Here is a 13,418-nt window from a genome sequence, read left to right as displayed (position 1 = left end):
ACACCATTCTTTGGGATTTCCAAACATTTTGGGCTCTAAATGAATTTTCAATGATTTCTTGAGGCTGATAACAATAAACCCCTCGCATCTATAATATTAATGAGTTCAGAGTGTCATGTGCTCATAATTCACCGACTTTTCCTATCATGGTTTGATAGATAATCAATACCAGTGTATCTACAGGGATGGGCGTTTGTGTGATGAGATGGGCCTCATTAGGCAGACTAACACGCTGTATTCATATGTTGAAGATTGGAAACCAGAGTTAGCAGCATATGTATCTCACTCACATTCATTTTAATGTAACACAGTGCATGGGCACTCACGTAATGATTTCCCTTCAGTTTAATCGCTGCATGCTCCAGCTCTCTTTAGGAGGTTAATTCTGTGTTATTTCTCTTTTATTTGCAGCACACCTCCAGCTCGTCTGGAGGGGAGAGCTCCTGTGAGGAAGGCCCATCCTGTCGGCCTCCTCGTCTTCGACCCTTCCACCCTCTGACCGTGGCCCTTGACCCGGACGTTCCGCTGCTACTCTCGAGTGATCCCGACTATTCCTCCAGCAGCGAGCACTCCTGTGACACTGTCATCTACGTTGGGCCGGGAGGGAAGGCAATCTCAGACCGAGAACTGAGCGACAACGAGGGTCCGCCTTCCTTCGTTCCCATTATTCCGTCCCTGAACAAAAAGCGAGTCAAAGATGCACCCAAGTCCGACGGTGACCACTTTAAGTGTAACACGTTTGCAGAACTGCAGGAAAGACTCGACTGCATTGATGGCAGCGAGGGCCCGGCCATGTTCGGCACAGAGAACAAATCAGTAGCGCTGAAGGCTCAGAGTGTCCCTCTTAAACCCATAGAGGCAACGTCTCCACCCAAATCTGAGAAGAACTCGTCCCACAGGTTCTCAGAAAGCACACTGACAACATACACAGATAAACCAGATCAGGATCAGCCCAAACTACCTTCAGCTGGTGGCTTCATGGAGACATCCAAAAGGACGAGTGCAGATGGAGAGAAGCTTTCAGGCACCCCCGTTCAGCCATGTGTGGTAAAGTCAGGGGGGGCTCCAACCCATGACTCAGAGCCTGTAGTTCGAGAGAAAGTCTACCTCAGAGGAGCTGTACCCAAGCCACTGGCCTCACCGTCCTTACCCAGGACAACCAGGACGGCACCTCGGCCTGGGGAGGCTCTCAGCAGGACTCCGCCTGTCGGTATGAGTCAACAAGGAATGAGGCAAGACCAGCCACCCAAATCTGAAAGCCCTAACCCAAACACAGACGGAGCCACTCACACAAGCAGGTACCCCACGGAGGTGAACAACCTCCGGGCCTCTCTGTTAGGACGATGCCTGGACGGGGACTTTCTGAGGACCACAATCACTCTGCAGCAGCCCGTGGAGTTGAATGGAGAGGACGAGCTCGTGTTCACAGTTATAGAGGAGCTCCCGCACAGCCTTGTCTCAGATAACGGCCGTCCCTCCAACCTCCTCAGCTTTAACACCAACTGCTTTCCACAGGCTTTAGCTGCTGGCTCTCGTCCGGTCAGCATCATCAGTAGTATTAATGATGAATATGATGCTTACACCTCTTTACAAGAAGCTGTGGGACCAGGCACTGATGTTGGCACTGAACACCAACAAGGTTTGCTTTCCCAACGTGACAAAAAGCAGCCGTCTGTTGGCTCATGGCTTTGTGAATCAGCTGAAGGTGATGGTCTTCATTCACAAAGCAGGCTTTACCTGAGGGATAAAACGATGGACAACGCTGCCCTTCTGAGCTCACCAAGTATATTCCATAAACAGTCGTTCTTACAGCATGGCATTAAGAGCTCCTTAAACAACAGTGGTGTCTGTTTTTCAGAGCTGGAAAGCGACCCCGCTACCCCAAACAAACCATCTTTTACCAAGTGCCCTCCTTCCCCCGAGACAGCCAAAGCATCTCTGAAAGGCTCTCTGAAGGTGAAAGCCAATACCCTGAACACATCAGTGTCAGCACAGATTCCCCGCCATGCCACCCATTCCAGTCTTCCCAGGAAAACCAAGCCTACCTCATCTTCAGCTGTCGGCTGCAGCAGACAGGAAGGCAGACAGGATGATGTTTTGCTTCAGCGAAGCAGTTATTGTGATCCCAGAGAGGCGGAGTTTCTTTCTGCAGGTAAGCCAACAAGAAGTGGCATGACTAACGTTTCCTCCAAGAGGTCCGGAGGGAACAGCAACAGTGTACCTCGCCCACCAAAGACACAGATGTCTTCTTCAGCTCAGAGAGTTGTTGATGGCTGTGAGAAGTCCAGCAGCAGGAGAGGAGACACTCTCATCAAATTGCCACGACTCACTCGGGGCGCAACAACTCTAGGAACCATTTCCACCCCCCAAGAAGCTGCATCAGTGATCAGTACACTGAGGTTTTCATCACTGGGAAAAAAGGCAAATGGACAAAAAAGCAGCACAAAGTCTGGACAGTCGAGTCAAGAACAAAAATTAAGAATTGTGCTGTCTCCAAGTGCCTTAAAAACAAGCAGCAACACCGGAAAGTCCTCAGAGGAGGAAGTGCATGTCAGGCTCAGAGCTGGTTCATTCAGCCACAGGACATCCGGCTTAAAAACTGAACACAGTTCTGCAAGGACATCCTCAAGCCTGAAGACGCAAGGAGCCAAAGCAGATTCTTCCAGGTACTTTGGGAGTCTTATGTCTTTGGAAAGGTGCGACACTCCAACCTTAGCTGCGTCCAAACCTGAGCTGTTCAGAGAGAACAGTGGTGCTACATCTGGAGGAAATGGCAGATCCAACAGATCAGTGCCAAGACTCGGTGATCCAGCATCCACCTCCACATCGGCCTTTCCGTCCCAAGTTCCAGCTGGTGTTTTTGCAGCAACCAGCAAACTGTGGCAGGTCCGCAGTGGCAGCGGATCAGGAGCAGCAGCTTCTGGTGGACTGAAGCTTCGAATGCTGTCTGCCAGCAATTCCAAGAGCCCAAGCTCCTCCCCCAAACCGCCAGAGAATGTAGCTGGATGCAACACCAACCTACCTTCCAATGGCAAGTCCCCATCTCGCTCTGGAACGGGAGCCAAGACAGGAAAAGGCACCAATATGGGCACCAAGCATGCCATCGGCAGGGCAGCCAACAGCCGGATTAGCGAGTTAGTTTCAGGTAGCCAAAGGAGGATGTTTGGTGGTGGAGGTGGAGTAACAGGAAGCGCCATCCCTGGCAGCAGGACCGGTAGCATCACCAGATCACCCCTCAACGCACCGCTGCCATCACCTTACAGCAAGATCACAGCGCCTCGGAGGCCACAGCGCTACAGCAGCGGGCACGGCAGCGACAACAGCAGCATCCTGAGTGGGGAGCTGCCCCCCGCCATGGGACGCACTGCCCTTTTTTACCACAGCGGGGGCAGCAGCGGCTACGAGAGCATGATCCGAGACAGCGAGACAACCGGCAGCACCTCATCAGCGCACGACTCTATGAGTGAGAGCGGAGCATCCTCATCAAACAGGAGCCGAGTTTCTAAATCGCCCAAGAAGAGAGGAAACGGTGAGTGCATGCCGCCGCCAGGGATGGGGTAACGTAACTGACACAGGTAACACTTTAGGTTCTGCTACATGCAGCACTGCCCCTTTTTTACAGTGATCAGATCTGAAGAACAAAAATCTTTAACACATTGACGTCTCTGTACTCTGTCATAGAATCCTATGTACAGTGCATATAATGGGCTCATCAGCTGAATATAACATGAATTCAGTTCTAAGGCTCAGTGGAAGCTGAAGATTTTTTAAACCACAGTGCTGACACAACAGTGCAATAGAAAAGTGCAGCAATGACAGTGGGTTGTGCAAAAAGTAGCTTGATGTATGAGTGTGTGTGTGTGTGTGTGTGTATGTAAGATTGTGCAGATAAGTGCTTTTCCTTTTTTTATCCCAACATTATTACTGTAAATATTATGTGGTATGTCAGCTGCTGTTCCATGAAGGGCCACATAAACAGCGATGTCTGGCCACCCCTCCACCCTTTGTGTCTGTCAGCAGATCTGCCCCGGTCGCTCCCACGTTAACCTCATGGCAGCTCACATAGACATATACGAGCCTTTCCTCTCCGAGCGATGGTATCTATGCAGTTATGGAAACGCAAAACGCAAGGTTTATGGATTTTATGAAACAGCGGCTCGTGCAGAGGAATGTGGAAGCTTTTCTATCTCAATGAGATATTATTTAAATAACCTGTGAAATCATTACAGCTGATGGCCAAAATTTAAATCTCAGATTTGACATTTAGCAACTATTTCTCCGTGCATCGACTCAGAAAGTGAAGGAGCCATAAAACTCGTCTCTGCTGAGAAATTAACATATTTATGGCTTTTTCCAGCATCCATCAGTGTGTGATGATGGCTGCTCGCTACAATATTCCTATGAATGCTGAGCACACTGAGAGTACAGGTGCTATTGCTGTGGGATCATCTATCAAAGGCAGCTCTCCTCCCTGATATCTGAGCGTGTGAAATTATCTCTCAGCCGGCGTCTTTGTACAAAAACTTGACATGGGCGCGCATCATGTGGCATGCCGCTGCCGCGTCCCAGCTCCCAGCAGCTGATTGCAATTCGTGCGGCAGGCAGGCCGGCGGCCTGATGCATACGGAATCGGCGCTCTTGTGATCTGTCTGCCATCTGCCTGTGGATCTCGCCTCATTTCTGCCTCATGAATATTTTATGAGGACAATTCCTGGTGCACATATCCAACTCCAATTATCACTCACACATCCTCCCATCCACTCCACAGCACTCCACAGCCTTCACACTTACTCCTCCTCGATCTGTCATCGTGTCTGAATCCTCATCAGCGAGCCCGGATATTTTTAATAATCCATAACAGCTTTTTGTTTGTGGAGCACACGCCTGCTTCTGCTTTTACTTGTGAACCTAATTTGACAGCCGCGTGTACAAAGTCTTCAAAAATACGAGTGAGGTCTTCAGGTGGACAGCAGCGGCCTTAAAACCTGATCAGCAGCACTAATGGATGTTGACACAGGAGGAAGCACCACAGAAGAAGACGAGGCTAATTAAAAAATAATGAGCTGCGTGGGCTGTCTGCTGAAATCAGCAAGCTTTATTAGCTTATTGTGATATTTCACTGGCTCGCCTCTCGACAGACAGACAGCTTTCTGTTAGCGTTTGGCAAGCGTTTACGTTCTAGCTGTGACTTCAGGTCCATCACCACCTGCTGCTGGTATTTAAAGGCAGCGTCACACATTACAAATAAAAATGTTTTTATGGCCAATGTGGACAGATTCAAAGTAAATAAAGGATAAGACTCTACAGCTGGCTGATATTTGACTCCTTACTTATTGTTTAATAATGTCTTGCACGGTCAAAGGAACAGTTTAGGACACATTTCACTGTGTGTTGTACTTGCATGATGCATGTGACAAATAAAGAATCTTGAATTGTGTAAAGGAGAAACATCCACAGGATGTGACATTTATCCTCGCCAAGCAGCCCCGAGTCCTCACAACCGCCTGACACACTCCAACACAAACTGCACACACACAAAAACACAAAAATCAGAGTTTTACTACATTAGCATGCTAGCTGCTACCTTTGGTACCAGTTCATAGCTACAGTCACCGGTCTCTGCTAAAGCGTGTGACTCCTTCACCCGCCCTTCATCACACATGTTCTTGTAGTTTGTGCATGTCCGGCTAAGGTGCTGATTTAAACTGTGGTTCTTGAAAACAGCACCACAGACTGAGCTTACAGCTTTTCCTTTGACTTCAGGTAATAAAGAGTTTTTAGTCCGGGCCTTGTTAGAAACGCAGCATCGCAGGTTGGTCAGTAAACATTTATCTGCACATCAGTGAAGGTCACATGGGCTGGACAGGAAGGTTTAAGGGGCAAACCTGGGCCACGGCCCATGAAATGCCCAGGTTCTTATATAGCGCTTTTCTACTCTTCTGAGCACTCAAAGCGGTTTACACAACTCTTGCATTCACCCATTCACATTTTCTTAGTGCTTTCTAACTAACATTCACACTCCGAAGGATGCATCGGAGAGCAATTTGGGGTTAGTATCTTGCCCAAGGATATTTCGAATGCACACTAGGGGAAGCCAGGAATCGAACCACCAACCTTCCAATCAGTAGATGGCCTTCTCTACCGCCTGAGCTACAGCCACCCCATGGTCTGGTTTAAGGTCATGTGGTGCAGCTGCGTTACAGCCTCGATAACCCTGCCTGTTATTGAGTGCTGTCTTTTTAATGACATCACTGGCTCCTTGACACTGACTCAGGTACCTGCTCAGAGCACAGGTGTGACTAACTTCCTTGCTGACTGCAGCTTTAACTGAGTGAGTCAGCTGGCTGAGAGCATTCAAACACCAGTCTCTGAATCCAAGGTTCCCGACAGGCCCTGATGTTAGCTTTCGCAACTGGAAACACCTGCAACCCTAGCCCTGTGAACCTTACCTGACACAAAGTCTTCTGCATTTACTGATCATGGGTTATTTAATCTCTTTCCTTTTCCTCCTGCAGGGTTCCTGCGGCGGCGGCTGATCCCTGCCCCACTGCCGGACACCTCCTCCCTGGGCAGGAAGGTGGGCAGTCAGTGGGTGGACCTGCCCCCGCTGGGCGGCACCCTGAAGGAGCAGTTTGAGATAAAGGTCTATGAGATTGACGACGTTGAGTGTGTGCAGAGGAGGAAGGAGGCACTCATGGGCTCCGAGGTGAGTCCTCCACCTGACCAGGAGGTGGTGTGCGTTCACAACATAACTGAGCGGTGAGCTCGCTCCATCACAGGGTCAGAACACTGACCGTTAGGGGGCGCCCAGACTGAAGCTCAGACCTGTCAGAGTAAAGTTTAGATAAGAGTGATGGGGGGGCGCTGTGCTTGGCTGGTCTCCATGACAGCCGCCTCTCTCAGGGTGAACGGGTCATTAACCCTCGGCAGAGCGGCGTGTTGGGCTCTGATTTATTGTCAATTAGAGGAAGGTGACGTGCTCTTCATATCCAGAGCACTGCTCGGTGAGTAATCGGCTTCTCTCTGTTTGTGTCCCAGCAGACGTTCCACGATGTTGAGAAGGTGAGTTGTCCTTTACACGTTCATTCCTACATTCCTCCAAACAAACCATCGATGACATGAAACTCGAAGCACAGAACCGGTCCTGGTGTGGAGGACCTCTGTGATCCCACCGGAGAGTGCAGGGTTAAAGGTCAGAGAGGGTGCCGGTCTGACTGGTGGCCGGTGTAGAGACGCCAACATGGAGGCCGTGTAGTGTGGCTTGTCTGTGCTCAAAGTTTTGTCTCACACACTGTCTACCTGTCGTGCTTTTGTGTGTTTACCTGTTCACACTGGATTCATTCTGCTCGTTTCACCTGTCAGAGTTGCTTCCTGTCCTGCTGCATCTGTTCATGTGTATTTTACACCTGCATGCTTTCCCCAAATCCCAAATTGTCCTGTAGCTCTAAATGAAACGAGGCTTTCTTTCCGCTGACACTGAGAAGTAGCTGCAAATGAAACATAAACACACAGTTAATGTTCAGGTCACTTATCATCTGGATGATCAACTCTTTTATTACTGCACAGCTGCCCACATTTACAGACTTTCACAATAAAAACATCCCAGGATTTTCAGAATAAAGTGCTCTGAGGGGTAGCTGTAATGAAGCGCAGGTATGATCCACCTCTCTGTCACCTGCTCGTCCTCAGCTGTCCTTAATCCTCCTCTGATCACAGATTAGCACCGCGCTGACTCCTAATTAAAGCCAGACACAGGCTGGAGTCTCGAAGCAGGTTAGGAGAAGCCTCGTGCTAATCCCCCCTCCTCTTCCTCATCCTCTTCCACACCTCTACAAGTCAGCGTGTGCTGGTTCGAGGCTCTGACTGTGTGCTCGCTCCTCAGGGTCTGCTCTACTTCAACGCCCAGCTGAGGATGCTGGAGAAGCGGCAGCAGCAGATCCAAGAGCTGAAGAGCAAACACGACAGGCTGAAGGCGGAACTGGAGGAGGTCAAGAGCTGGCTGATGCTCCACCCGAGCAGGTGGAGTGGAGAGTGTGAGTATGAGCCACAGCGCGAGGGAGCTGGTACTCATATAACAGATTACTCAGCGTTTAAAAAGCCGTCAGTGACCGGCTGTGATGTTTCTGTGATGATGATCCACAGAAACTTTAGAGTTCAACTTTATGTGTTCGTCATTAACTGAACTTGCCGACGAGACAGGGCCAAGCATTCAGAGATGCTGTGCACGAGCAGCTGAGGCAGCATGGTGATGTCATGGTACAAACGTTGGCCCGCATGCATCTGAATAACTAACCGCTCTCTCCGTGTTTGCAGTTGACATGGACCAGGACCTGGACTGCGAGTCCCAGGAGTACCTAGAGGCTCTGGCTCAGGCCACGGGGGAGCTGGAGTACTGCGTCAACCTGTGCAAGTCCCGCCTCATGATGGAGACCTGCTTCGACATTACCGTGATGACGGCAGGTGCCGCTGCGCAAGGTAGCCGTCAGGAGGTGGAGGTGTGAGAGGTTTGCCGACTCATCGACAGGAAGACTGAAGCAGACTTCCTGTCGGAGCAGAGCAACAAACAGCTGATCAGAGATCAGATCTCAGAGGACGCAGCTCTGCAAGTGCCTTCTATTCATGAGCTCAACGACTCTGTGAGCTTGTTTGTCATGGTGTTTTTTATGGTGCTGAATTCATCCATCAGCAGACCCGAGTTTAGGAAAAAAGATTCAGCTCCAGCGTGGACTCTGTTCACCTGTAAGCTCCACCCCCGAGCCTCAAACCTGAAGAACCCAGAGCAGGACCATGGGTTTGATCCCGGCTCAACCACTTAAACACTCGAATGGATGTGAACTAACTCTGAAGCTGGTTTTAGGAAACCGGCTTGTTCACCCCGAGTTCAGCCTGCTCACGTTCTCAGTGACTCAAAAAGATGTTTCAGCAGGTAAAACATCTGTGGCAGCATACATGATGACATCATCTGCACCGCAGCCAGAACGACAGAGCAGGAATGGCATCTAAATGACAAATGTACAGACAGACAAATGCACATTAAAGGGGACGTGAAACACTGAACACATAAAGGGTAATTTACCCAGTGCTTCTGCTCTCACGCTGACACAGATGTAACTCTGTCTGTGACGCTGGGTTCAAGAAATCATAGCAGTTAGCCGTAATGTACACTTGCAGTGCAGGAGCGCCTGTGTGAGCCAGGTGATGGTGGTTACCAGCTCAGAGTACCGAGCAGGCCAATCACCTGATGCAATCAGAGCTATTGTATCCAATAAAATAATCTCTCTGTTCCCAAACACATCCTGTAACAGTCACAACATGCTCATCACACAACGATCAGGGTGTCCCATCAGCACGTCTGCAGGGAAATCAGGGGTCAAGGAGAAACAAAAGGAAGCGATGGCACACGTTTTGTTTTTTCCTCACGTCATCTCTCTGACTGGATTACTTCATATTACAGGTGAGGACCAGCGAAGCCCCAGTATGGGTAAGGGAGACTGTAAGGTGGGGGACATGGTGATGGATGTCAGGATTTCTAGTTGTCTTTAATATGTTGTGTTTGTGGTTTGATATACATCCTGCCACATGTTTGGTTGTTTGGAAAAGAGAATATTTTATTACATAAAATAGACATTGTGTGAACATGTACTTTAACAGCCGATGGCGTGCTTCGTTGCACCCGGTGTGTCGGTCTGCTGACTCACACAGGCTCTCCTCCACAGTCCTCATTTATAAAGTGCTTTACAAACCCCAACATCATGGCTAACAGCTGGATTTTCCTGTTTCAGTGCAGCTAACCAAACAGCAAACAGCCACTTCCTGCTACAGGCACAGACAGTAAAGTGGACACTATGTAGACCCAGGGTGAGATCTAAAACCTGCAGGACACTGGCCCTTGAGGCCTGGAGTTGGGGACCCCTGCTCTATCCATTCTGTCACTAGTTAGCTAGCATAAACTAATGTGAGTCTATTAGCCAACCACATGACATTATGTGCATTTCATGTCCCCTTTAATCAGGTTATTAGGGGTGAGGTTGTCCACCAGAAGGCGCTCTGTAGGTTCCCTGTTTGTAATGCCACAAATACAACCATCTGCGTAAATGCGTAATCACTGACTTGATGTGCCAATAAAACAAGATCAAATTTAAACTATGGTCTCCTCTTGGTAAATAACAACTCGGATGTGTTTCTGAAAGAGAACAATGATCCGAAGGTATCCAATTTTAAAATCACAAAATAAAAGCTAGAATGTCGGTCAGGTGACGTCACGAGTCATGTGACTGACGATCGCGAGCTGCCCATTTTAAGTCGAAGCGTCCAGAACAGGGGTGTCCGTATATTGACGTGAAGAATTACAGTGCAGTTTTTTTCTGTTAGGGAGGATGTGTTTGTTATTGAGTGTAATGTAAAAATAAGTTCTTTAAAAAGCCAAAAATGATTTAATATGAAGGCAATATGAGCAGAGAGTGCATTTTTATTTTGTTAAATATGAACAAAATGATAGCACAAGTGCTGCCACGTGTCTGGCCAGAAAGAGAGGGCCAATGTGTTTATTTGGTAGTTCAATGAAAGACTTTAGTTAGTTAAGAGTGAGGAAAAGAATTTGCGTTCACGTTTGCAGTTTTGTCTTGTTATAGACTATCTGAAATTTTAAAAACCAAACAAACAAAACACTACATTTTCAGAAATATTTGTGGGTGTTTTCTTGTTCGTTTCTTTTTTACTACTTGAACACTAAAGTGGCCCTCCAATGAGATGACGGTGCCAGGAGTGGCCCACAGCTCATTTAAGTTTGAGACCCCTGGTCCAGAAGAACACTGATGTGTAAAACCTGCAGATCTCTGACTGAAGCCCTTCCAAATTATCAACTATCAGTCACTTGTGGTTGCCTGATCAATGGTCTGCGGCCACGTTTATGCACACTCACTTCCTGTTGGACCCTGAAACATTAGCTTGTCATGATCCATCCGAATCTTTTCTCTTCCACGAGTTCTACAGCCATCTGAAGATGTCTCTGAAACTCCAAACTGTCCCCAAACGCTTTCTCAGACAGAACGAAGAACATCAAACTCTGAGCTCCAAACATGGCCCCACCTCCAAACACAGTATACTCTCTGAAGAATACAAAATAAAAGCGTGGCGACTGAAGTTCAGAGTCAGCTGTGAGGATGTAAAATTTCAGATTTCCATCACATGTGTGACGTGCAGCAGGAACTGACACGCTCAGACTCAGACTCAGTCCGAAGAGAGCAGATGATGTTTCCCGTCTCAGGCTCTTTCTGAAGTGGCTGCATGAAGCATCGTTCTGCATTGTGCTCTTGTTTTTGTTCGTCAGGTTTCCTGTTTTTCGTTAAATTGATGAAATCGCTGTGCTGATGTGACGTGTTAACTGTCAGTTAACGTGTTAACTGTTTCCTTTTCTTTGTTTTTGTACTGTACAGTTTTCTAACTATTTGTAAAAAAAGAGGAGTGGGTGGGTTGGCGCAGAGGCAGCGTCAGGAACATGAATAAAGATTCAAAGATTTCATCTCATGTTTTTGTTATTTGGTGAACTCTGTTTGTGCTCCAGGTGGACTCGTTACACTGCAGCACTTACCAATCACACATCAGCATATGGCAAGTCTGTAAATCAAACCTGACCCAACAGAGCTCAGCTTTATCAGGTTGCCTGTTTAAAGTTCTCCATACAAGAGACATCATCATTCAGGAAACGCTCCTCCTCCTCCTGCCCGCCTCCTCCTACTCCACCCCTTCTCCTTCTCCTATCCTCCTAATCCTCCCTCCTCCCCATCCTCCTCTCGTCCTCCCCTCCTCCTCCTCCTCCTCCCCTCCTACTCCTCGACAATTTCTGCTCCTCTCACATCTCCAGGTCCCTCACACACCTGACATTTCACTTCCTGTCATGTGACTTCACACCTCGGTGGCAGCAGAGGAGGTAAAACGTCTAACAAATGTCAGATGAGAGGACTCTTCATATCTGAGGCCGCACTGAGCATGCCCACAGGTGTGCAGACAGGTGTCATCAGCTCTGCTTCAAACGTGTTAGTTTATGTGAGGTTCACATCTAACCAGTTCCACCTGCACCGCCACAGATCTGCACCATCTCAGTGTTTGTGGGCGGGATCTGAAAGGATTAGACCACAGCTCCCTCTGAAGGCATGGGAGCCATTGACCTCTGTGCAATCACATCTCGGAGGCCGACCGTCCGTTTGTCTCCTGCTGGGTGGAGTTTCCCTGTTTCCCTGACTTTTTCTCTTTACCTTTCAGTAATAATCTTCCTGCTCTAAATCAAAGGCTCTTGTTAATTCATGTGACCAGGCTTCACGCAGCCATGGCAACACAGATGAAAAAGCTTTTCATCAGTTCGTTTCTGCTAAATTAGCTGTTGTTCAGGAGGTGGAAACAACCTCTCCTCTTCCTCCACTCTCCCTCACTAATTGCTCTTAATTAGCATTTGTCACCTGACCTGATTGCCGTGGAAACGCTCGCTGTCAGTTGATTATAAACTGTGACCTCGATTTAAAGAGACGATTTCACTCAGCATTACTGATGGTTTTTGTGTCACTGCAGAGGTTTGTGTGGCGTATCTGACATCGCCATCACAGACAGATGCTCACAGAGATGAATATTTGTGAACACAGCTGACCCGTGATGTGAGCACGGCCTGGGTTTAAAGATGAGGACAGACATGCTGTGTCCAGGTCTCAGTAACACAGACCCGACCGTTTGGCAAGCGGTTGCTAGATGAAGCCCGTGGTCACCCGTTGACTGCTGCCATCATCTGCAGGAACACGCTGCTAACACTACACAAAGAAGAAGAACTGGAAATGGTGGATGCCTTTTTGTATTGATTTATACAACAGGAGCGATATGCTAACGTTGCTGTAACCAGTGCATACGTATATGAGAATTGGACCCTGGTTAGGCTTTAAAGACACAAGGAAACAGCATTATTAATAATTAATAATTAGTCGGTCAGAAATGTGGGAGGAGCTTATGACTAAATATTCTCTGGCTCTCTTGCCTGTCCTCTTAGTGTGACGGCCAGTCTAGGGGAGTCCTGACAGTGGAAGTGCGTCTCCTCTTGGTTCTGTGTGGATCATCTTTAATCTTTGAGGCTGGACCAGCGCTTTCACCTTTGATCTCCAGCAACAATAAAAACTTTGTAACGGTGAGGTGGTCAGCCTGCTTCCAGCCTCTGATGTGGAGCGATTTGGATCAGCGTTGATGCTGGACGCCGTCACCGTTTATCGGGGTCATTCAGAGTCTGCAGAGTGTTCTGTGTGCAGTCTTTGAAGAAGAGGAGCAGCAGTTTGACGTCTCAGTCTGAGCTGACTTCAGGTTCCTGACAGCTCAGTGATGAAAGGTTGTGTTTGAGCATCGTGGTGATGTTGCTTATCTTTACCTATGAGGACAGTGAGCGG

At 48.3% G+C, this 13,418-nt stretch overlaps 1 protein-coding gene across 5 annotated transcripts in view; it reads left to right on the top strand.

Moving 5' to 3' along the window:
- Positions 1–11,526, top strand: part of kif26aa (kinesin family member 26Aa) — a 66,669-nt gene extending 55,143 nt beyond the window's left edge. For 3 of the 5 annotated variants that reach the window (XM_025899071.1, XM_025899074.1, XM_025899075.1), the window contains 5 exons: positions 412–3,529; positions 6,516–6,706; positions 7,039–7,062; positions 7,883–8,033; positions 8,314–11,526. In XM_025899071.1, the coding sequence (XP_025754856.1) occupies positions 412–3,529; positions 6,516–6,706; positions 7,039–7,062; positions 7,883–8,033; positions 8,314–8,501 (3,672 nt within the window). In that variant the 3' untranslated portion in view covers positions 8,502–11,526. The remainder of the gene's footprint in view (positions 1–411; positions 3,530–6,515; positions 6,707–7,038; positions 7,063–7,882; positions 8,034–8,313) is intronic. The other 2 variants (XM_025899072.1, XM_025899073.1) reach the window with 2 other exon arrangements.
- Positions 11,527–13,418: the final 1,892 nt, after the last annotated feature.

Source organism: Oreochromis niloticus, linkage group LG15, assembly GCF_001858045.2.
Source record: "Oreochromis niloticus isolate F11D_XX linkage group LG15, O_niloticus_UMD_NMBU, whole genome shotgun sequence".
NCBI classification, from domain to species: Eukaryota; Metazoa; Chordata; class Actinopteri; order Cichliformes; family Cichlidae; genus Oreochromis; species Oreochromis niloticus.
Note: the sequence above shows the minus strand (reverse complement) of the source record. Positions and strands in the feature narration are given on the sequence as shown.